The following is a 25,818-nucleotide window of genomic DNA, read 5'->3' on the forward strand; positions in this document are numbered from 1 at the left end:
CTTCATTTCCGGTTCTGGAGCTACTACCTGTTTGGAGGTATTTTTGGGGACCGCTACCTGCTTTGCAATTTCTGCAAATGTGGGGGATTTCTGTGCCGCAATCTGTTTTGCAATTTCGGCAAAACTAGGGAATTGAGGGGCTTCCTCTCTCAAGAGGCGTATCTCCCTGACCAACTGAGCCACGGTTCCAGTTAGTTTATTTATTTGAGCCATCAACCCCCCCCCCACTCTTCTTTGAGCCTCTGCTTCCCCATCGCTGAATTCTTCGGTGTCCGTAGCTTCCATGTGGAAGCTCTCATTGTCTGAGACCTCCGACATGGCTTTTTGTCCGTACTGAACTATATGAGGTATTTCTGAATAATACTGAAATATTGGAAATCCTCACTTCTATGTTACTATTACGCTATGTGGCTAAGTTATATATTTTCTATACTATCAGAAAAATAATCGACTCACCAGTGATATCCGTGGAACCATCGATCAATGGATCTGGACTCGACACTGAATACACTGAATTTGAACGAATTTCCGCTCTATAATACATACACTTATAGAACTTACAAAAAAACTTCGGAAGTTTCGTAGACGGAATCACAAATTCCGTAGCTTCGCTAGTATACACTTTCACTTCGACTTTCTCTTCCGCTTTCACTTTTACGGCACGTCTGTAATAATAATATAGTTAGAAATTCTATGCGTATATCAGTGATTTTGACGTCCGACAAAACATGGCGGATCAACCAATAGAAAATGAGCATTGAATTCTAAAAGAACTGGAAGGGTAGGTACCGAAATACGACGAAAAGTGTATCCAAGTGAAACGTAAGAAGTTGAGCAACCCATCTCTTTCTAATAGTTCGGCAACCAATCGAATAACCGCATCAGACGTCGGACGCAGCAGTCGTCTCACTTGAAAGCCCCGGGTTGTTTTTGTTTACATCTTTATAAACCAATTGACAGAGCGCAAATAGAGATATATTGCTCTATATCTTCCCTTTCAATCTTTCTCAGTTCCAGTTCTTTTAGAGTTCAACGAAAATGAGACAATCTATGTCGCCACTGTGGGAGGTATATATTTACTGTATGCAAAATAAAATTGCAGCGCTAGAGTGGGCAGTTGGGGAACTATACTTATGGCTGTTGTTGTTTTCATAACCTCAGAAGAATATCTTTTTTTGAGTGTTGAGTTTGGATGCGTGTTTTGTTGTTTGAATAGACTAAAAGTGAATATAAGGACAGTTTGCTTAGTGGATTTAATTAACTGGGTATAATACCATTCGAATCTAGGCACTCCTTAGTGCCCGATTTCTATGGTTACAGCCATACTCGGGTTACTTTGGCTGTGACAAGAGGGCGTATCGCTTATTTTGCAACTACAATGACTACCTATATAGTATATAGTGAATATAGTCACTGTATTTGCAACGCGAATAGATGAAAACTCTCGGATAAAATTTAGTTACGAGTAACAGGGCGATCTTTTAAACGTCAGCAAAATAATCTCGGTTTGTCGAGAGCACCCTTATACGCGTTGATCAGGTAATTTCAACATTATTTGGAGATAACTATGTAACAAATAATAGTCTGATTTCATACATACAATTTATCACATGAAATATTCACTTATGATAATTGAACAGCAATGAATTATTGGAATATATGACTGACAAACAAGAAAATCACTGAAATGAGCTGAAATATCTCAAATTATGAAAAGTTTTTAAGCACTTCATGAGAAATTCATACCTCTTCTACATCTTACGTGATCAGAAAGGATCAACTCTTCGAATTCCCAATAGTCTGTTTCCTGAAAAATTATGCCAACCATTACAACACTATAAAGAACCATAAGAACGGGCCATTTTCCCTCTTTTCTTTCACTTTTTCTCGTTGCTGTTGCATTTAGGTACACAACATTTTTGCTCCAACAAAAAACCAATAATAAAATGAACCAACAAATTTGGAATCGAATTTTGATCATTTGACTCATCAATTTCACCCACAAGCACAGGATCATAGACTTACTTATTTTAAGCTACAAAGTCACTCTAGTTTATGCGCAGAAGCGTAGGAAACTAACATTTTTTTCAAATTAATTTGCTGACGTTTCAGAGATGGCAGCAGTTCAATCAGTTCACGTCGCTACTAAGAGAGTTTCACCCCCCTGATCATCATCATAAAAGCGATTTGCGGTTCGAACTAAGCCAGAGTCTGCTTTCAATATTCATGAAATATTTTCAAAAATTTTTGTGTGACGTCACTCTTGCAACGTATTTTTCAAAACCTTGAAATATGTTTACGCCAAAATACAGCTCTTGATTGCGCGGTCAACGATTTGAAAGTAACTCAATTACTCAATTTCCAAAATGAAATCTCCGAAACATATTTGTTTCTGAATATATTGAAGAATCGCATCATAATTTGATGCGAGAATGAGATTCTGATTGCTCATGAATTATCGATGGGAAACAAATTGACGTTTATCCTTCAATCAAGCGTTGATCCCACGATCAAGCTTTATGATACCCGTGATAAATTGTGTTTTACTAGGTAACTCATGAAATGAGTTGATGCTCATTAGCCAAGAAGAAACTGAAAATATCGATATAGATTACTTGAAATGGTCATAGGTCGTTGACAGATTGTTATAAGAAGAGGAAAAATTGTACGACTTATTTTGATATATTGCTATTGAAAAACGGAAAGTTCAAGGGTGGATTCAATAAATTCAGAACTGAAAAATTAATATTATGTTATTGTGTGGTTATTTAATATTACAAATTTTCTTCTTCAATTTTGTCACGGTATTCCTATTCTGGTATTCTGATTCAGCGACAATTTAAGCATATTTAAGAATGACCTAGAAAGTTGAGTATTTTGAAGGCCCTGGACAAAAAAATCATTCTTTATATAAAGAGTTACACGAAGGCTTACATGCCCCATATACAGGGTGTTCCTAAATTGAACGTACAAACGAAAAGAGGAGATTCCTTAAGTGAGTTTAAGAAAAAAAGTCCCATAAACAAGGGGTCGCAAACGTTTCGTTTTCGAAGTTTTTCGAAGTTTTTTTCTCATAGTATCTACACTTCACAAGATATTAAACTGAAATTTGGCATATATATTACATTTTAGAGTTCTCACCACGTGACATGGCAATTTCGATAGAAGATCTACAGGGTGATATTTTTTCTGGAACACTGCCACCTGTTCTTCTGCAGAACTTTTTTTTTGGTGAGCAACTGTTAATTTGAAAAAATGTAAAAAGAAGCTTTTTGTTCTTATACTAAACTTTTCGGTCTCTTGTAGTTTTGTCGTATCTACCAACGATTTCGAGAAAAAACTTGAAAAAAATTCAAACTTCAACAACTCTGTATCTCGAAAACGAAACGTTTGCGACCCCATGTTTATTGGACTTTTTTTCCTTAAACTCTCTTAAGGAATCTCCTCTTTTCGTTTGTACGTTCAATTTAGGAACACCCTTTATACATATAACGTGCGTTCAGAACAATTCGTTGTAAAGTAGGCTATGGAGTTTAAATGGATTTGTTGATATTCAGTTCATGAACGTAATATTCCAGTAACTTTACACATCACAGCATGCATCAAATCCGGTAGTTCTGATTATTCGCAGACTTGTTTGTGATGTAGGCTTAATGGATAATCCAAGTTTGTGACCTCGAGCGCCGAACGCAACTTCGTCAAAAATCGAAAAAACCGAAAAAAAATTGTTTTTTTTCAAATCTTGGTGAATACCACCCTAAAGGAGTAATTTTCGAGAAAACTTCTTCAGGGCGTTTTTGAAGTAGACTAAATTTGCTACAATATGATGTCAGAGCTGCTTCAGTAGACTCAATACTTTCCGAGATTAAGCCTTTCAAAGTTCATCATTTTTTTTTGGATTTCGCAATTTTTTTGCAATTCTGTCGTTTTGAATTAATTTTGACCCTCATTATACTATCGAAGACCTGTACTTTTATGATGGGATGTTATAGAAAAAAATGAGAAGTGTGAACCATGATGTTCAAGCTAAGCTACGAATAAAGAAGTGAAAAATATAATTACAATAAAAGTTGTAATATACCAACATCAGGTATATTGTCATGAGAGGCTCCGCTGCAGACTGATAAGCATTTTAAACATGCCTTTCTGCAGCTGCAGGCGTTCCCATATCCCTTCGTGCAACCACAAGAAATCATCTGCGAGGTGTTGTAGGGCTGCATCTCTGGTCATCATTTAGGGGTTGAGAACTTGTGGCGTTCTCTTCCAGAAATGATTAAATCTCTTCCATCAACAGAGGGATGCTGACTATTTTCCCTGGACCTTCCTGATGGTGGTGCCTAGTAGAGCTTTGTTTGGCAAAACCGATGATATGAGGCATTACGGGCTACCACGGGCTGTTGTTTCACAGCGTTGCTAAATGTCAGTGCCCCTAAGTTTTCATTAAGCGGTACCGCTTAAGTGTAAGTGGATCCTAGCAAAGAGGGACTTTTGGGTAAGCGGTGCAAGCGGGCCTTAATCTCGAAAAATATTGGGTGTGCAGAGACAATTCTGGTATCACATTGTAGCAAATTTAGTATACTTGAAAAACGTCCTGAAGAAGTTTTTTTTGAAAACTAGTCCTTCAGAGTGATAATCGCCAAAATTTGAAAAAAGCTCGATTTTTTCGCGGTTTCTTCGATTTTTGACATAGTTGCATTCGGCGCTCGAGATCACAAACTTGGATTATTCATAAGGCCAACATCATAAACAAGTCTGCAAAAAATCATAACTACCGGATTTGACTTATACTACCCCATACTTTCAGGCGACAAAGTTACTGGACTAGTAATGCAAAGCTACTACTAAAGCTTTCTGTAGTGATCTTTTAAATTTGATAAACCTATCAAGTTAGCATTTCGGACTATACAAGAATCTGTTAGGAATTTTTCTTGAGATGCTAAATTATATCGAAAATTACACTATTGTGATCAATATCTTTTAGACGTTAAAATATTTTCACTCTGCGAAAAATGTGGCGGTATAAGATAGCGCCACGTTTAGACTCAGAACATTAAACTCCAGAATTCCATAACCTACTTTGCAACAATTTTTTTTATCACACGTTATTATGTTATAAACGTTCACTCGATTTTGAAATAAATCCATTCTGCGGAAGTACCATCTGAAATATTGTTCAATTCAGCTTTTTCAATTGATTTTTAATGACGTAGGTATACACCTATCTTCGTACATATTAGTTATTCATAATTTTTAAAACATGTATATTTATAGTTACCGGAAATAATGCAAGATTAAATTTATCATAAGTGTATGTGTATTTTTATAAAACTTTATTTACATATTCATAAATTGAAGCGAACTGATTTCATTATATTGGGTATATTTAAAGGTGAGGCTGTTTTTCCAACAGAAGGTAGAACTGGTCGAAATAAAGCGTTTTACCAAAAATCACTTATCAAAATGGCAAAGTTGAGGAAAAAAAAAAGAAAAATGATAATTGAAATAGATTCTACTACGACCCTAGATCATTTATTATCTGAATTATCGCAGACCAATGGAAAAAATTCTCGTGCTGACTGACTCGACCATTTATGTTTTCGTTTAGGATATTGGCCCGTTCGATTTTTACGTGGGAATGAAAATGGAAACGTAGGATTGCCGAATTTTTTTCATTATTTAGTAACTCAAACGATTTCATGAAATAACTCCTTTCGATACCAATTGACAGAAAAAATTTCCACAATTTTTTCATCCTGAATCCCTGAAATTTTTTTCTAGTGACCTGATGCAACAAATCAGATAGAATATATTTATGTTTTGTTTCGTTTTTACGATGCCGGATCCACAGTTTTGTACTTGAAATTTAATGAAATTATGTCGAACTAAGGGTTGTAGATCCGTCCTCTTGAATTTATTTATTCTTCTGTCAAAAAAAAAACCTCATCTTTGAAAACACCCTGTTTATCACTATATATGTAATAGTAACACCTTGTTTGTTTTTTAACCAATAATTAAACGAAAAACTTATTTATACTTTGATTCAATATCCCAACTACAAATTCAATTCCAAAAACAAAAATTCGATCAGCTGCGAATTTTGAACGTGTTTGGAAACTAATTGGTGTTTTATTCGAGAACAACTCAAGGGCAACAAAACCGGAACTGAGCCAATTCATGAAACACAACCTAACATTTAACTTTTTTTCTGAAGAAATCTTGATCAATATATTATGATACGCAAACGTTCATCATAGTATAGATAATATATGATCAAAATACATTAGGAATAAAAGGAACTATAACATTTTGAACTGTTTTTATAAAAAATAACATCTAGGATACCATGCTAAAGGTAGACACAAAACAAAGCAAAAAAAAATTAAAAATTTGTAGGACAAATATTTAATAATACAGTAGAATCCGCTTATAATGACATTGAGAGGAAATGAAAAACACGTCATAATAACCGGAAGTCACATAAAGCAAAATTGATGATATTTTTTATTGATTTAGTTTGAGAGAAAAACGACAAATTATATGTTTCCTTCATTGAAAAAATTCAAGAATATCAGGTTCTCCTCCAAAAATAAAACTAAATATGAAGAACTTTTTCATTTTTAGAAAAAAAAACAGATATAGCTTGTATCGTCTCAAACCTCTTCGCATAAAAAGGGGTGGGGTGGCTCAAGAAAACGATCGAGCTGTCACTATAACCGGAGGAATTTTCTACGAATAATGTTGTTGTATCTGAAATCATGTCATTGTAAGCGACATGTCATTATAAGCGAAGTCATTAAATCCGAACCCTGTTGTAAGGAGTTTTGAATGAAACCAAACTTAACACTGCCATTGCGTCATAATAAGCGATTTGTCAATATAGCCGGCGTCATAATAATCGGATTCTACTGTAAATAACAAGCGGAACTCAGTTAAAGACTGTTTGTATTACATGAAAAATATAAATTTTGATCAAATAATATAGGCTTGTTCGTAGAGTGGTTCACAACGGTTTTGAACTGTACAGAGCAAGCGCAAATGGATTTTCGCTACCCTAAAATGGAATTGCAGTTGCTCTGTACAGTTTACAACCGTTGCAAACCACTCTATGAACAAACCTCATGTTTCAAGACATAAACAAGATGAAACGTTATTCACCTACTATTTTTTTTATCTTTAGTTTTTTAACTATTTTCAGTCTTACAATCAAACGAGAGTAATTAAAGAACAAAAATATTATATAGTACTCGTAAAAGGCGCCCAATACTCTCATTTTATAATGATTAAGATGAGTATACCACGGGACTTTCTCGCCATCCTTATAAGGCGTAAAGTGGGAAAAACTACCGGAATGTGGGTTGTTGCCGAAACACTTGAACGATAAGTAAAAGTTACGGTTATCACAATAGTTTCCACTTCCGAAGAAAAGATGGCAGCACTTACGAACCTGCTTTTTCCATTTTGACCAGGATATGAATTGTAGCCAATGGTGAGACTTTTCGAGAAATTTCTGCTTGTGGAAATTCATAGAAAAGATAATTGCGCCTCTGAAAGTTAATAACATGAATGAATATTGGTTCTTCAGTGAAAAAAAAATTTGAATTTTTTTCTGCGTTTGACGAATAAAAGAATTTCTGACTTTCCAAGATGGCGAACTGATTGAATTGAATTATAATGAAAACCCATATATAAATTATAGTGGTTTCTGACGTAAGATATTCATTTTCTCTTTTTGAACTGAAATTCCACCACTAAAACGGTGTAGTAGGCAGTATGTTATTGTTCATTTTACAATTTGAATGAGTTATCGAGAATATTGTTAATGTTATTCCACTTGGGTTTCTGACTTTTAAAACCGATTTAACATTCGGTATGTATTCAGGGTCCGTGAAGTTAGCGAAAAGTTGAAAGCACTAATTCTGAAACTATGTTGAATATTTAGTGCTTAATTAGTGCCTATTAGTGCCGTATAAATCTTTGACAGCACCATTGTAGTTTTTGAGAAATTGATAATTCAAGTTCTTGGTGCTGACTTCACGCTCAGCACCAACATTTTCAAATTGCCATGAAATTATTATACTAATATTTAGTGCTTAATTAGTGCCTATTAGTGCTTTTGGAACCAATGAATAAAAATGAACGGTTTTCATAATATCACAGATTATTTCCTTTGGTGCTGACTTCACGCCCAGCACCAACATATTGGAATTTCGTGAAAATTTTTGATGCAATAATTAGTGCTTAATTAGTGCCTATTAGTGCTTTTAAAACGGATGCGATATCATTTTTAGTTTTACAGTAATTGCCTGTTGCTTTTCGAACAACTGTGAAGTTAGCGAAAAGTTGGAAGCACTAATTCTGAAATTATGTCAAATATTTAGTGCTTCATTAGTGCAAATTAGTGCCGTATAAATCTACGACAGCACCATTGTAGTTTTTGAGTTACACGAAAATATCTGTTTTGATACCGCGTAGCCATCTATGGAGAGATATGCGAGTTATTCTCTGCAATAGATTCGTCGTCAGTGCGTCATTTTATTATCACCTAAAGCGGCTCACACATATACGACTTGGGGCGCCAATCTTGATATCGAAGAATAATTGTACTATTGATTTAAGGGGACACAAAACTATTTTCTGAATTATTCAGATAATGTTTATATGAAGTAAAGGTTCTTTTTCTCAGATACTGCCTAAACTCTTTTTCCTTTTGTAATAATAATAATACTTTTTGGGTCATCGAGATGAAAGAAGAATATAGAGTGTATTATATGCTTAAAAAAAATATCAGAAGAACCGTATTACTTCTTCAATATGGAAGTACGAAAATTCTAACAGAAAAATGTATAGTGTTATGAAAATAGGCATATTATCCCATTATCTCCTATAATGGGGATAATATAATAGTAAAATTTATTTTCATGTATATCTAACCAGACATATGAAAATAAAAATGTCTTAATACGTAGGTACATAACGAAACATAATAGCAATATTTTGACAAAAAATTTTCAAACATAAACGATGCAACAACAAACTCGAAAAAGCGCAAAATTTTCAATATGTAATACAACAAAAAATTGATGACGAGAAGGCAGAATCACATATCCATTTGAAAAGCAGTTTACAAAAATTTCAGCTTCATTCAAATTATGAATGTGTGAAATTTCATGCCACATATCAATCTTTTAATAGGTATACGGTATACCTATATATATTCTTCCCATTGACCCTAATATTTTCTCTAAAATTAACTGTCTCGTAAAATATGAGTTTCATTATGAATGATTGAAATAATTTCGATTCCATAAAGATAAATAGCTATCTTTATATCACAGACGATAAAGAAAGAGTATATTTTTGGAGTTTCGATTAATGTGATAATCGTGAGATGAGTTTCCTCTTCATATTCTCGTTTGCTTAATATGATCAAGTGTCCTTGAATATTGAAGGTTGAAGATCACGCAAATCAGTTTGTTTTTTCTACTTTTCCGTACATATCTCGAACACTCCTCTGCAGTTGATATTGATATGGAAGAAATATATAATTACCAACAGAGGAACAAGAAAATGAAGAAAATACTGAATTCCCGGAAAGACTATCTATTTCACCTCTCACCATCTCTTATATTCGGAAGTGAGTAAAATGTTGCGTACTGATCTTAAAATGAGAATATCAAACAGAAACTCCTCTTAATGCTTATGTATGGTTTTTTCGCATGGGCAGATAAAACTTTTCACAAGGCTTATTATTTTAACGTTTGTAGATCGACATTGTTCGATATAAGCTTACAGAACTCAAGAAAATCCAGATTGACCTGGTGGTCATAATACGATCTTAGACAGACTAGACAAATTCGATACGAATATTTTGTTAAGTCTGTGGAACACTTTAGATTCAATAGATTGGCATTTGCGTCGGATCTCGGCTCTACCCAATCGTAATGTTAAGAACAGCGTTGTCAAACCTCCGAACTCGGTAGAAACGACTGCGCAAAATCTGTAGATTTGGAAATCGGTAAAAGAATAATTTTTTCATGAATTTCAATTTCTTGAATGAAACATATAAAAAAGGGAACATATTCTCTGAGAAAGGTCAGGGTAGTAAAGCACTTTATTTGATTCCTTAGAATTGAGGTTTTCCAGATCCATACATAGGCGGAAATGAACATGTTTTGGGGGGGACGCCTAACGCCTAAGGAGGTCTGAGGTGACCTCAGGTGAAGATGTTGAGTGGAGAAGATATACGAAAAATCTAGAAATAGCTAAAAACAACGAAAAAGCTCTTACTCTTCCCTTTTTCTTTGTAGTTGCCCTTTACTCCATCTTTTCCTCCTTCTTTTTTTTCTGGAGGGGAGGCACCGTGGGGGGGGGGGGTCACGGCTTGTTTTCGACATAGCCAAGGTTATCCATGCACTAATGTCAAAATCAAATCAGTTTGACCCTGTTTTTTATATCAATGTTTCTGAGTTCAATAAACTGGTTTAAGGTTCAATTTAAATGATACCTATCTTCGAAATTGAAATGATAGGTAGATTTCTCTGCTTTCGATATACGATATACATATCGGGATATAAATAACTAATCAGCCTTCGAATCGACAGAAATACCGAAAAATCGGTAGGTTCGGCATCGCTGGTGGAGAATTCAACGGAGCAGAGTCTGCGCCATAGTCCAGATGTGTTCGGCTGTAGTCGTAGGGTACATAAAGGCATGCGCATGCTATTTCGTGTTCTTTACAGTTGCGCGTAGAGGTAAAAGATATCGTTGTGTAAAAAAAATTTGCCCGGAACGATGGTAGGGAGGAAAGGTGCCATAGATGTGAACTTAATTCCAGAAAAATTAATTTCACATAGAATGAATTTAATCCCCAAACTTGGAAATCCGAGTGATGAGATATGGCGGACTATCAGTTCAGAATTGGCTGAGAAGATAACTCCTGAAGCCTTGTACACTTTTTTACGGAAAAACAGTCATGACTGCTGGAAATTCCTAAATTTGGCGGAATCCGATTTTAATCGTAAAAAATTTATCGTGAGTGAACACAGTCCATACGAGGACGAACAGGATGAACTGCAATTAGAATTAATCCTGAACCCTTCAACCCATCAATTAATCATCGATTCGGAGAATTCCAAAATGAAACCAGGGTTGTGCGATGAATTTTTGAATGTGTTGAATAAAAATGATAAAGCTCCAAATTGTATATGGGCTTTCAAAAAACATTATTTCGGAGTGGACACCTTTCTGAAAATTTTAGGACGGTGCGTGGAGTGCAATGCTTCTCTAGTGGGGACTATTTATGATAGATATACTGAGGATGGGTGTTTGAAGTTTTATGTGAACATTTCTTCCGTTAATGATGTCTTGCATACTGGGGACAAAATGAGAAAGCTGTCTGGACCGAGGAGAGAAAAAATCGGAGCAATATTGAGTTCAGGTAAACCATGTATCAATTATTTGAGAGAGGAGGTATTTAAAGGTGAAGACTATAAAAATCTTCCAAAGTTAGAGACATTACGAAAATGCAAGCAGGAATATAAGAACAAGGAAACTAGAATTGGCAACAGTAAAGAATCTAATCCTATAATGAAATTGACTTCGCCTTTCAAGTTTTCTATGAAAATGATAGCCATTGATAAATTTTTTTTGCATTATTGGAGCCCCGAACAAGAACAAGTTTACAATAATTATTGTTCAAAAAGCGAAATGAGTATTTTAGCTATTGATGCAACAGGAGGTCTCGTCAGAAATTTGCAAAGGCCATATCAAAATACTTCCAGCCATGTATTCCTGTATTCAGGTGTGATCCATCAAGGTCATTCGCATGGACAGATTCCAGTAACCCAAATGTTATCCGAATGTCATGACACAAATTCCATATCTTATTGGCTAAAAAATTGGTTGAAAACAGTGAAAAAGCCCAAAATAGTTGTGACCGACCATTCCATGGCTCTTCTGGGAGCTGCTTGTTGGGCATTCAATGATATTCTTCTGAAAGATTACATCGACAGAATTTTCCAAAATTTGCATGGTAATACTCGAGCGATACCACCTGTAATGATAAGGGTGGATTATGCCCATTGCATCAAAATCGTGCTGCGATGGGGTTGTTTTAGGTCGAAGAGTCGTAGATTCATTGAATTTTACGTGCATTTAATGGCCCATATTATAAAATGCAAATCCTTTTAGAGAATAACTGCTATTCTAAAATCAATTCTCATTACCGCTAATAGTGAGTTTGTTGGTCTGAAGGATGGTGAACCTGTCCCAGCTCAAACACATCGTGAACAACTAAAAAAATTAATTTGTATGGATGCTGATCAAAACATGCCCTACGAAAACGATGCCGAGTTTGAAGACTTCGATGTAAACGATGATGAGATAGAGAGTGATTTTCATAATTGGTTTGATCGAATTCTCGAAGATGCTCTGAGGTGTTGTCGTGTAGAAACTGACGAAGACAATTTCCATTACTGCCCTCAGATCAACCAATATTTAAAAAAATTTATTGGAACTCTTCCTCTGTGGTCTGGTGTAGCTGTTCCAATTTTCAAATACGGATTACAAAGTCATTCATCATCTATAGTGGAGAGTTATTTTGCGGATTTAAAAACTAAAACTCTCAAACAAGAAAATGTACCTCTACGGGTGGATGATTTTTTTTTCATTCACTATAGGGCCATACAGAGTATGCTGCTTATAAGCAAAAGCGAAGAAGAGAAGACGAAACAATCAATCGGTAAGAAAAAAATATTATTATAAATACTTTATGCATAATTTGATAATATTTTTCAGCTCATGATGACATGTCCAGAGATGACAAAATTCAGCATGACGATTCCACATCTCTTGTACCTATATCACTTTCCTGTGATCAACATCCGAAAAATACGGATGATGAAAACGGTAATTTGAAAATACCTTATTATGATTTTTCTCGTAATTATTTTCCTAAACTGTAAAAATTACTTTATTCTACAAGCGTGCGAGTTCAACCCATTTCAGCACCCATTTCAAGTTTTGAAAACGGTGCAGGAAAAACGCCTGCTTTTTCTTTCCCGCACGCATTTGAGAAATAGCAAGAGTTTTTCTCGCACGCAAATGTTGAAGAATAAATTGAATTCTGTCATGTCTCTATGCATCGAACGCCAATGATATAATCCTGGTTACGACACGCAAAATTACGTCATTAATTTATATAATTAATCAAATCAGATTTGATCTGTTTCATGAAATGAATATATTTATATATTTCAAGTGCTTGTAGAAAAGATTTCGTTTCTTTGTTTCTAACTCTTACGGAAAATGTCTCGCCCGCACTCAACTTAGCAGTTTCGGGTTTCGGCAGTTTCATGCGAGCAAGTACCACTTTCCGCAAATGTAAGGAAACTGACTATATCATATCCGATACAAAATTATTTTACCATCACTTTAATATCAGACATGCTTAAATTAAAGTGATTGTCATTATTTTTTCAGTTACACAGAAAAATACTGAAATTGAGGAAGTTTGTGATAAGCCCATACAATCACAACCGGCTAAAAGAACTTTGGAAACAACAGAATCAGACAGTGGACATGAACGCGAAGGTATGTAAATCGAATTAATTGAATCTTTCATTGATGGTATGATGAATATAGAATAAAGATCTAATTGATATCTAAGTACATTAATCTGGTCAATCAAATCATAATCCTGAGATATTTGAATGAAATTGATGAGTTCATCCATTTTTCCCCTCAACAACTTATGAGTTATATATAAAGGATGTTTAGAAAGCACATGGACATATTCAAGATTTCATAGATTATTCAATGAAAAATTAGGAAATCTCCTGATAAAACTCCAGAAATGCAGTTGTGTTGAAATTTTCAAAAATATAGGTAATATAAGATTTCATTTTTTTCCCGAGAACAATTAATTGTATTACATATTTCAAGGGACACATATCAATTTATATACAGGGTGATTCATAACTATTGGGCCTCAATAAAATATTTTTGTGGAAAAAGATAGAGGGCGTTAAAATTGAATTGTTTATAAGGGGACAGAATAATATTTTCTTCGAAGTTCGAAAGTCCTTTATTAAAAGAATTAGAAAAGGCATAGAAGTCGGAGGAGGCCACGTAGAACTTTTAATTTAAGTTTATTCTTTTTATGTTACATTGTTTTTAATTATTCCTTATCGTCAAAAAAATTGATAAAATAAATAAATCGTTACTTCAGATCCCCTTCCGATGCTCTGAACTGTTCAATTGTGTTTTTCTCAAAAACGGATGAAAAAATAAACAGTGAAATTAGTAGCCAAAAATGAAAAAAAAAATCAACTTTAACGCCCTCTATCTTTTTCGACGGCAATATTTTATTGAGGTATATTGGGTCCTATCGCCATATTTTGGTCCCAACAATCTGCGCCAATGTCCCAATAGTTATGAATCACCCTGTATACTAATATCGAAGCAGAGCAAGATATGGAGTTACATTTCCTCTCTAGAAAACGAAGCAAGATAACAAGATAAGATTTTTCTGGCAAAAAAGTTACATTTCCAGTTGTTCTTTCTAGAAAATTATTTACCTATTACTTGAATGCACTAAACATTACAATCGTAATCTTACTGAAGCAATAACCACCCCTTATCGCTGAACATACCTACAAAAAAGCGACTAGGAGATTCCTAAAATATTGAAGAAAACTTTATTTTTCAAGAAATTCAACACTTGACAACTATTCGTTTTGAGGCCTATGTTCAGGGAAGCTTTTTTAAAGAAATTACCTTACATTCTCCTTTATTTTTTAAACACTGTTTTCTCTTTACTGTGGATCAGTATGATCCATAAAAGCGTTTCGGATGTTCAAATCCTTCATGTAAATGGATGATTAGATTTTCGTAAAAACAACCATGAACACTCTTCTCACCGATGAATGCTAATCAAATATTTGGAAGCTTCATACAGTCAGATTCTCCCATATCTTTAATATTCTGCATGAGATAAATTGTCAAAAAAATGAAAATTATATCACATTCCCAATGAATAAGGATATATGTAAATCTACTCGATTAGGAATATGGACAAAAAACTGTAGGTATATTTTTTGTTATAGATGACTGGTTGGAGAACTGGGGTGGATTAGGAAAACCCATTAAAAAGAAGAGGTCAAGGTATTATGGCATTCCTACAACCGAAATAATGCATATTCGAGAAGGAAAAAAAATTAAAATTCCACTTTTGAAAAATGGAAATCTACAAAACTTTGCGAGCGTGGTGAACGGCAAAAAATACCGTGTCGTAAACACATGCCCTTTCGATGCTTTAACTCAGTGTTTCGCATCCGCACATTGTGACAGCGATTTATTTTCTTCAAACACTGAAAACTTGGAGTCCGATTGTAGTTTTTTCAAATTTCTAACTTTTTTTTTGAAAAATGGGAGTAAACGGAGTACCTACAAACTTCGATGTGAGGTGCTTGAAGAAAGCAAAATTTTCAAGGAAAATGAAATGATCAATGGAGTTATTATGATTGATGTTAACTGCAACATCACTTACGTTGCCTCCCATATGGTGAAAAACTGTCCTTCTGCAATAGAGCAGTTTTTCTGCGGTTATTGTAAAATTACCGTGAAAACAAAATATTCAAATTTGATCACAGTGTTTGTTGATCAACTAAAAAGGAAGGGATTTGGAATGCTCCAAGAATCAATCGATTTGATGCCTCATCCTTCAAATTCGAAATGTGATAACTGTTGTAATGCATTAGAAATTCGAAAAACGTACGCTGATTTCTTATTAATCGATTGTGATGTTGGGAAATCGGTTCGTCTCAACGAAATTGAATTGATTTTGAAGGTTGAAAATAAAACTTATATCTTACGAGGGATAGCTAATTTTGAAGCTCCCTGTATAGCTACTGGAATTGGACACTATTATTCCTATTGTAGAAGAAATGATGGGCAATGGGAAGAATATAATGACCTGTCAAAAGAATTTAATGTAGTGAGGAATGATATAATTGTAAACCCACATTTACTTCTATACACCATTTGAATGAAGCGGATATATTTTATTGCCTACTTGAGAAGTTTATGTTATTTCGAAGTGTTATGTATATGTTTTATTGTTTATGTTGGATGTATAAAATACTACTATTATATTTTGTTATATACGTTTCGAGACATTTTTCTTTTCATATAACCCTATATAAATATAAATTTTACTACAATATCTCCATTATACAGAGTGGGCCATTGAAAACGAAACAGACGAGATTACAGACGAAATAAATTTTTTCGATAGAAATGCTCGGACAGGTCGATTTCTGTTTCGAGGGGGACAACTTAAGATGTAGGTTACGGACGCATAGCGCTTCAACCCTTGCTACTACAACCCTCACCCCCAATTTTTGAATAGGAAAGATGGGGTGAGTGATACCTCATTTGAAAGGTATTTTTATACTGTTTTCAGCACAGTAATTGTTTTTTCATTTTATGCATTAGTTCTCGAAATATTCTTAACTAAGTATTTGAAAATGAAGTGGTGTTTTCATGGCACTTGTAGTGTTTTTTGTGAAAAATCGACATTTTGAGCTTCAAAACAACCACGACTGTGGGTTCCTTCCTCCAATCCACTGACATAGAAATCTTCAATCAAGATGTCGAACAAACAAAGCGTATTGTGAAGGAGCTCAATCTTGCTGAAACTTAATCTAAATTATCTTCGATATAATTTGCAGTATTTCCAATAACATGCGGTAACACTTGATCGATAGAAATCTCCAAAAAGTCCAAATACGTACATATCTCTAATCAGATTACCAGGTAAGAAAATCAAATCATTAATGATGCCACAGAAATATTCCAGTCCCAATTCGTGAAACGATTTCCGACTTAATTATGAAGTGTTTTCTCAGTTGGCTTCAATAATGTTTTCATTTTGTTGATTAACTGAGAACACATTCATAATTAAGTCGGAAATCGTTTCACGAATTGGGACTGGAATATTTCTGTGGCATCATTAATGATTTGATTTTCTTACCTGGTAATCTGATTAGAGATATGTACGTATTTGGACTTTTTGGAGATTTCTATCGATCAAGTGTTACCGCATGTTATTGGAAATACTGCAAATTATATCGAAGATAATTTAGATTAAGTTTCAGCAAGATTGAGCTCCTTCACAATACGCTTTGTTTGTTCGACATCTTGATTGAAGATTTCTATGTCAGTGGATTGGAGGAAGGAAGCCACAGTCGTGGTTGTTTTGAAGCTCAAAATGTCGATTTTTCACAAAAAAACACTACAAGTGCCATGAAAACACCACTTCATTTTCAAATACTTAGTTAAGAATATTTCGAGAACTAATGCATAAAATGAAAAAACAATTACTGTGCTGAAATCAGTATAAAAATACCTTTCAAATGAGGTATCACTCACCCCATCTTCCCTATTCAAAAATTGGGGGTGAGGGTTGTAGTAGCAAGGGTTGAAGCGCTATGCGTCCGTAACCTACATCTTAAGTTGTCCCCCTCGAAACAGAAATCGACCTGTCCGAGCATTTCTATCGAAAAAATTTATTTCGTCTGTAATCTCGTCTGTTTCGTTTTCAATGGCCCACTCTGTATGTCTTATATTAGTAAAGGGCGCAATGAAAACAGCTCTGTTAGGGGGCACAATAGACCTTAAGGTCGCAGTGAACTGTAACCCCTTCACACTATATATGTCTTATATTAGGAGTATAAATAAGTTAGTACGGTTTTTTGTCGAAAATTGAAGCTTTATTGTGGAAAATTGGTTATGTCATTTAGGGAAGTTGAGGGCAGTGGGTGAGTGAGCGCCAAATTTACGAAATAAAACAACAGAATAATCGAAAATATGGTTTATAAATCAAATCACACAAAAATAATTCGGTTCGGTGGTAAGGCGTCTCCCCCCCTAAAAAATGTTCATTTCCGCCTATGTATGGATCTGGAAAACCTTAATTCTAAGGAATTAAATGAAGTGCTTTACTACCCTGACCTTTCTCAGAGAATATGTTCCCTTTTTTATATTTTTCATTCAAGAAATTGAAATTCATGAAAAAATTATTCTTTTACCGATTTCCAAATCTACAGATTTTGCGCAGTCGTTTCTACCGAGTTCGGAGGTTTGACAACGCTGTTCTTAACATTACGATTGGGTAGAGCCGAGATCCGACGCAAATGCCAATCTATTGAATCTAAAGTGTTCCACAGACTTAACAAAATATTCGTATCGAATTTGTCTAGTCTGTCTAAGATCGTATTATGACCACCAGGTCAATCTGGATTTTCTTGAGTTCTGTAAGCTTATATCGAACAATGTCGATCTACAAACGTTAAAATAATAAGCCTTGTGAAAAGTTTTATCTGCCCATGCGAAAAAACCATACATAAGCATTAAGAGGAGTTTCTGTTTGATATTCCCATTTTAAGATCAGTACGCAACATTTTACTCACTTCCGAATAAAAGAGATGGTGAGAGGTGAAATAGATAGTCTTTCCGGTAATTCAGTAGTTTCTTCATTTTCTTGTTCCTCTGTTGGTAATTATATATTTCTTCAATATCAATATCAACTGCAGAGGAGTGTTCGAGATATGTACGGAAAAGTAGAAAAAACAAACTGATTTGCGTGATCTTCAACCTTCAATATTCAAGGACACTTGATCATATTAAGCAAACGAGAATATGAAGAGGAAACTCATCTCACGATTATCACATTAATCGAAACTCCAAAAATATACTCTTTCTTTATCGTCTGTGATATAAAGATAGCTATTTATCTTTATGGAATCGAAATTATTTCAATAATTCATAATGAAACTCATATTTTACGAGACAGTTAATTTTAGAGAAAATATTAGGGTCAATGGGAAGAATATATATAGGTATACCGTATACCTATTAAAAGATTGATATGTACCATGAAATTTCACACATTCATAATTTGAATGAAGCTGAAATTTTTGTTAACTGCTTTTCAAATGGATATGTGATTCTGCCTTCTCGTCATCAATTTTTTGTTGTATTACATATTGAAAATTTTGCGCTTTTTCGAGTTTGTTGTTGCATCGTTTATGTTTGAAAATTTTTTGTCAAAATATTGCTATTATGTTTCGTTATGTACCTACGTATTAAGACATTTTTATTTTCATATGTCTGGTTAGATATACATGAAAATAAATTTTACTATTATATTATCCCCATTATAGGAGATAATGGGATAATGTGCCTATTTTCATAACACTATACATTTTTCTGTTAGAATTTTCGTACTTCCATATTGAAGAAGTAATACGGTTCTTCTGATATTTTTTTTAAGCATATAATACACTCTATATTCTTCTTTCATCTCGATGACCCAAAAAGTTTTATTATTATTACAAAAGGAAAAAGAGTTTAGGCAGTATCTGAGAAAAAAAACCTTTACTTCATATAAATATTATCTGAATAATTCAGAAAATAGTTTTTGTCCCCTTAAATCAATAGTACAATTATTCTTCGATATCAAGATTGGCGCCCCAAGTCGTATATGTGTGAGCCGCTTTAGGTGATAATAAAATGACGCACTGACGACGAATCTATTGCAGAGAATAACTCGCATATCTCTCCATAGATGGCTACGCGGTATCAAAACAGATATTTTAGTGTAACTCAAAAACTACAATGGTGCTGTCGTAGATTTATACGGCACTAATTTGCACTAATGAAGCACTAAATATTTGACATAATTTCAGAATTAGTGCTTCCAACTTTTCGCTAACTTCACAGTTGTTCGAAAAGCAACAGGCAATTACTGTAAAACTAAAAATGATATCGCATCCGTTTTAAAAGCACTAATAGGCACTAATTAAGCACTAATTATTGCATCAAAAATTTTCACGAAATTCCAATATGTTGGTGCTGGGCGTGAAGTCAGCACCAAAGGAAATAATCTGTGATATTATGAAAACCAGTGGCGGCTGGTCTGTGAGGGCTATAGGGCTACAGCCCCCCATACAAGAAATCACAAGAAATCAATCCTTTTATGCTATTTACCTTCCCATACGATTTTCAATGAAAATATTATTTTCCACGATTATTTATATAATTTATTAATGTAAAACTTTCATGCGACTCCTGCAGTTTTGTTTATTTCAATCATAATCTAGCAGTTCGTCCCTGCATGGGCGATGAATCGTGTAGCCCCGAATTCTTGCATTCGGACAGTCATTCGGCTCCAGCCGCAACTCTTCGTGTCGGTCGTTTTAAGGAGTAAAAGGGCTACGATAAAAGTCGCCCCTATCCGCTTCATTCTAGCCGCTGCCGGCTAGCGTATAGACATCTTAGCCTGCGTTCGTATTTGTTTACGTTTTCAAATCACGGCGGACAATAGTGTTCAAATTATTTTAAAAACTGATTTCGCGAGGCTTTCGCTGGCGGAAAAAAGCCGTATTCAACTGCTGGGTAGACCGACTCCCGATTTAAATTTAACCCAGGCAGATAAAACTCCAAAAACTTCTCAAGACAAGTGTATAACAATTGATAACGTATGGGCAAGGGCAGGATTTAGAGATTTGAAGCACCTCAATGAAAACATTAAGAAGCATGAGCTATCTGTAAATTGTTCGACAGAATTAGCTTTTCTGGTTACGACTAATATCGCTGCTCAATTAGAATACCGGAATAATATTATTAAGCACAACGAGCAAGTAGATAAGAACAGGTATGTTTCAAAAAGAATTATAAATTGCATAAAATTTTGCGGAAAACTGGTTTTAAAATTTCATATTTTTATTATTATTCTAAAAGTAGCCCCCTAGTGAACTAGATCACGAGCCGCCACTGATGAAAACCGTTCATTTTTTTTCATTGGTTCCAAAAGCACTAATAGGCACTAATTAAGCACTAAATATTAGTATAATAATTTCATGGCAATTTGAAAATGTTGGTGCTGAGCGTGAAGTCAGCACCAAGAACTTGAATTATCAATTTCTCAAAAACTAAAATACTGATGTATTTCGATTTGATAAAAACAAGTGGCTAGCTCGGTGTCTCATTTAATACTGAATTCACAATATGTACAAACATCTGTTATATACATTACATCTCCCTTTTCAACAAAATAAAATTCAATTTAGAATTATAAGAATTTCTCTAAATTTCTTACATCTATATTATCAATTATATTAAAATTATAATAATTTACATTATAATAATTGCCTAAATAGGTTGTCTTATTTTCCTACCATATCTTAAATTATAAATAGTAGTTCTGCGTGAATTTTCTATGTCTTGAGTATTTGAAGTACAAGTATTATTAACTTCATTTTCTTCATCCTCAATATCAATGTCGGATCTATATCTATAACTGTTCACAAAGTATGGTTTTATATGATATCTGTTTCTCCTAATTATAGAATTGGTACTTGCTATTTTAACTAAATAAGATCTTAAGTTAATTCTCCTAATTACAATTCCTTTTACCCAAATATTATTCATTTTTATATATATTTTTTCATTTTCATTTAAAATTCTTAAAGTTTTTGACATCCTGTCGTGATATGTCTTCTGTTTGTTTTGTCTTTTCACTAAGAGATTTCTCTGTCGCTTAAAATTTATATTTCTATGATATAACAATTCCTTTTTAACAGGTAAAATTGTCCTAGTTTTCCTATTAAAAAACAATTCACTAGGTGAAGGTATGCTTACATCTATTGGAGTATTTCTATAGTCCAATAAAGCTAATTCTAATTCTGTATCTGATTCTGAATTTTTCTTTATTATATTCTTAACAGTTTGAATGGCTCTCTCTACCATACCATTAGAGCGTGGATAATTTGGACTAGAAGTTATATTTTCAAATTGCCAACTTTTTGCAAAACTCTGAAATTCAAAACTGGAGAATTGTGTACCATTATCAGACATGAATATTTGTGGTATGCCTAATCTACTAAATATACATTTCAAATTTTTAATAACAATTTCTGAAGAAATAGAATTCAATTTACAAATTTCAACATATTTTGAAAAATAGTCAATAACAATCATATATTTTTTGCCATCAATTTCAAACAAATCACAACCTACTTTTTGCCATGGATATTCGGGAATGGGATGCGGTATGAGTGACTCTTTGAAGTTATTTCTAGAATACTTTTGACAAATGTCACATGATAATACTACATTTTCTATGTCACGAAACATATTTGGCCAATAAAGTAGTTCTTTTGCTTTTAAATTACACTTAACAATGCCCATGTGGCTTAAATGGATCAGATTCAACATTTCTCTTCTCAATGATTCTGGTACAACCAAGCAATTTCCTTTATAAATTATGTCATCAATAATAACCAATTCTGACCTTACATTGTAATATAATTTTGATAAAGAATTACATTTAGCCCGAGAATTCGGCCATCCTTCCTTAATATATTGACTAATAACTTGAAGAGTTGAATCTTTTTTAGTTTCCTCTTTGAACTTTTCTAAGTATTGTGGTGAAATTGGAAAAAACTTTTTCAAATAATTAACTTGTGCTTCATACTCATTTTCAAAAATGTTTGTATCGTCCTTTTGCATATTGATTCGACTCAAGGCATCAGATATATACATTTCCTTTCCAGGCCTGAACTGAACATCCAAATCATACATCTGAACATCCAAAAGCATTCTTTGTAAACGCATCGGACAATCAATTAATGCTTTCTTGAAAATATGAATCAGCGGTTTGTGATCGGTTTCTACAATCACTTTTCTACCATAAATATATTGATGAAATTTCTTTACCCCATACACTATTGCTAACATCTCTTTTTCAATTTGAGCATAGCATTTTTGCGCATTATTTAAAGACCTCGATGCATATGCTATAGGCTTGCTTTCTTGTAATAGTACCGCTCCCAAACCATCTTTTGAAGCATCCACAGATAACACCAACATTTTCTGTGGATCATAAAATTTTAATATTGTTTGCGATGACAAAATTTTCTTTAATTGATCAAAAACTTCCTTTTGTTTCCAACCCCATTCAAAAATTGTATTCTTTTTTAATAAATCCCTCAAAGGGGCAGTTATTTCTGCTACATTCGGAATAAATTTATGCAAATAATTAATAATACCGAGAAATCTTTGCAATTCTTTCACGTTCGTTGGTTCTGGATAATTTTTTATTACTGAAATTTTACTTTCATCTGGCTCTATACCATTACTCGTTATTTTATGACCCAAGTAATTCACCTCCGAAACTGAAAATTTACACTTTTCTTTATTAAATTTAATATTATTTTCACGCGCCCTTTTTAGAACTTCGACCAGCCTTTCGTCATGTTCTCTTTGATTTTCACCCCAGACCAGAATATCATCTATATATATGCTGACACCTTGAATTCCTTCAAAACATTGTGAAATTTTTCTCTGAAAAATTTCTGCTGAACATACCAAACCAAAAGGTAATCTTTTAAACCTGTACCTGCCAAATGGAGTGTTGAAAGTACATAATTTCGAACTATATTCATCTAATTCAATATTCCAAAATCCATTATTCGTATCCAACACAGAAAAAACTTTAGCATTATTTAAATTAGCAACAATATCTGTAAAAGTGGGAATTGAAAAATGTTCTCGTTTAATTGCTCTATTCAAATCAGTGGGATCAATACATATTCTGAAATCTCCATTAGGCTTGTCTACAATTACTAGGGAGTTAACCCACTCAGTTGGCTCGAATTCTCTAGCTATAATGTTTTGTTTTTCCAAATTATCTAATTTATTTTTCAATCTCACCAAAATCCCTTGGGGAAAGCGTCTAGCTGCATGGATGCAAGGTTTAACAGTTTCATCTACCTTAATACTATATTGACTTGGTAAACACCCAATTCCATCAAAAACATCATGAAAATCAAGCATATACCTCTTGGTGTCACTCATTTCCGCTACCATTCTCGCAATATCCAAGTCTTCTATTGAGGTTTTTCCAATTATTGGACGGCCATATCCTTTAGCTATAAAAAATTTTACATTAAATTCGTTATTTTTATAAAAAACTGGGGCTGTAATATATCCTATTATTTCGATTTGATTTCCTGTATATTCTATCAATTTGGTATCATCTCTCATAATTAATTGGGATTTGAAAATTGCATTGTACAAACTGAATGGAATAACATTAACATCAGCGCCAGTATCTACTTTGAAATTTACTATTTCATTATTTATTTTTAAATCGACTGTCCAATTTGATTTTGTAGATGAAGTACTATTTTCCACTGAACCTATATAAAGTTCTTCTTTTCTTGCAATATTATTAACAGTTTTACTTTTACAAAATGAAGCAAAATGATTATACAAACCACACTTTCGACAAATTTTTCCGAACGCTTTACAATTTCCCCTGAAATGAATAGTACCACATTTCGTACAATGAAATTCATTATTATTATTTCTTTGTTGTTGAAAATTATTACTATTAAATGACTTGAAACTTATCTGTTTTCTTTGACGACTCCTGGGATGTTGTTGTCCTTGTCCATTAGATACTTCATTCTGTCTCCTTGTGTTCGGCGCCTGCTTCTTCATACCCATGTGAAAATTTTTTCGTCTCACTTCCATTAATTCTTGATTATCTTCTCTCTTCCTCATGCTCGGACCAGGATTTGAACATAAAATTTCCAATTGTTTATTCGTTATCTCTGCAGATTTACATATTTCCACCGCCTTTATCAAGTCCAGATTTTTTGTTCTCAAGAGTCTGTCCTTGACGTTTTTATCTTTGATGCCTAAGACCAATCTGTCCTTTATGAGAGAATCTGTTAATTTTTCGAATTCACAATTTTTACTTAATTGTTTCAACTGAGTTACATATTCATCCACAGTTTCCGATTCTTCCATATCTCTGGTGAAAAATATGTACCTTTCATATGTAACATTAACACTTGGTATGAAGTATGCCTCAAATTTTTCTAGAATATTCTTCAATTTCATTTTTTCTTTTTCATTTCCAAACTCGAAGGTATTGTATATTTTGAGGGCTTTATCACCGATGCAATTCAACAGCAAGGCGGCTTTATATTCTTCGGATTCACTATCTGCTTTTGTAGCTTGAATGAAAATTTTGAATTTCTGTAGAAAGAATTTCCATTCCACTGCTGGATCTTCTTCTAACTTCATTTCGGATGGTGGCTTGGCTGACATGGATACGTACAACGAATTTTCTTCTGATTTCATCTCGGATGGTGTCTTTGTCATTATTACAATTATAATTCAATATTATTTTTCCACGAGAGGATTTCAATTTTCCACACACGCTTATGTTCGCTTCGACTGCGCCATGTGATGTATTTCGATTTGATAAAAACAAGTGGCTAGCTCGGTGTCTCATTTAATACTGAATTCACAATATGTACAAACATCTGTTATATACATTACAGTGCTGTCAAAGATTTATACGGCACTAATAGGCACTAATTAAGCACTAAATATTTAACATAGTTTCAGAATTAGTGCTTTCAACTTTTCGCTAACTTCACGCACCCATGTATTCAAGATGATGTTCCATTTTTTGTAATATTTCTAATCGTATATGTTCTTTACTTCAGGTGAAAATTTTCACCTATGTTAAAAGTTACAAGTGTGAATAAAAAATACTATAAATCGGTATTATCGTCAAGTTCTGAGATGGCAGATTCTCAAGTTCGATTCCACTTTGCGAGACAAGCAGAAAATAATGGTTTGACAACTCTAATTGAATCAATGAAATTGACAACAGATTAAACCATACTCTTGTTCCCCTCTTCCCTCCTAAAAGCCGAATGACATCCAGATTATATA

The 25,818-nt window shown here is 33.8% G+C and overlaps 1 protein-coding gene across 1 annotated transcript; it reads right to left on the minus strand.

The window, feature by feature from the left end:
• Positions 1–21,034: 21,034 nt before the first annotated feature.
• Positions 21,035–25,236, minus strand: LOC123307049. Its single transcript, XM_044889252.1, has 4 exons — positions 25,029–25,236; positions 24,456–24,950; positions 23,776–23,993; positions 21,035–22,302 (listed from the first exon to the last, which is right to left on the minus strand). The coding sequence occupies exons 1-4, from the start codon at positions 25,234–25,236 to the stop codon at positions 21,214–21,216; spliced, it is 2,010 nt and encodes a 669-aa protein (XP_044745187.1). The 3' UTR covers positions 21,035–21,213.
• Positions 25,237–25,818: the final 582 nt, after the last annotated feature.

The sequence above is a fragment of the Coccinella septempunctata genome, chromosome 2 (assembly GCF_907165205.1).
Source record: "Coccinella septempunctata chromosome 2, icCocSept1.1, whole genome shotgun sequence".
In the NCBI taxonomy this organism is placed as follows: Eukaryota; Metazoa; Arthropoda; class Insecta; order Coleoptera; family Coccinellidae; genus Coccinella; species Coccinella septempunctata.

Excerpts from the sequence above, each read along its gene's own strand:
- LOC123307049 (XM_044889252.1), bottom strand. The coding sequence starts at position 25,236 with ATGACAAAGACACCATCCGAGATGAAATCAGAAGAAAATTCGTTGTAC. Across the intron at positions 23,994-24,455 it reads AAGTTTCAAGTCATTTAATA|CTAAAGGATATGGCCGTCCA; the intron begins GTAATAATTTTC and ends AATTTTTTATAG. Across the intron at positions 22,303-23,775 it reads GCTTTCCCCAAGGGATTTTG|GTACCAGAATCATTGAGAAG; the intron begins GTGAGATTGAAA and ends AATTGCTTGGTT.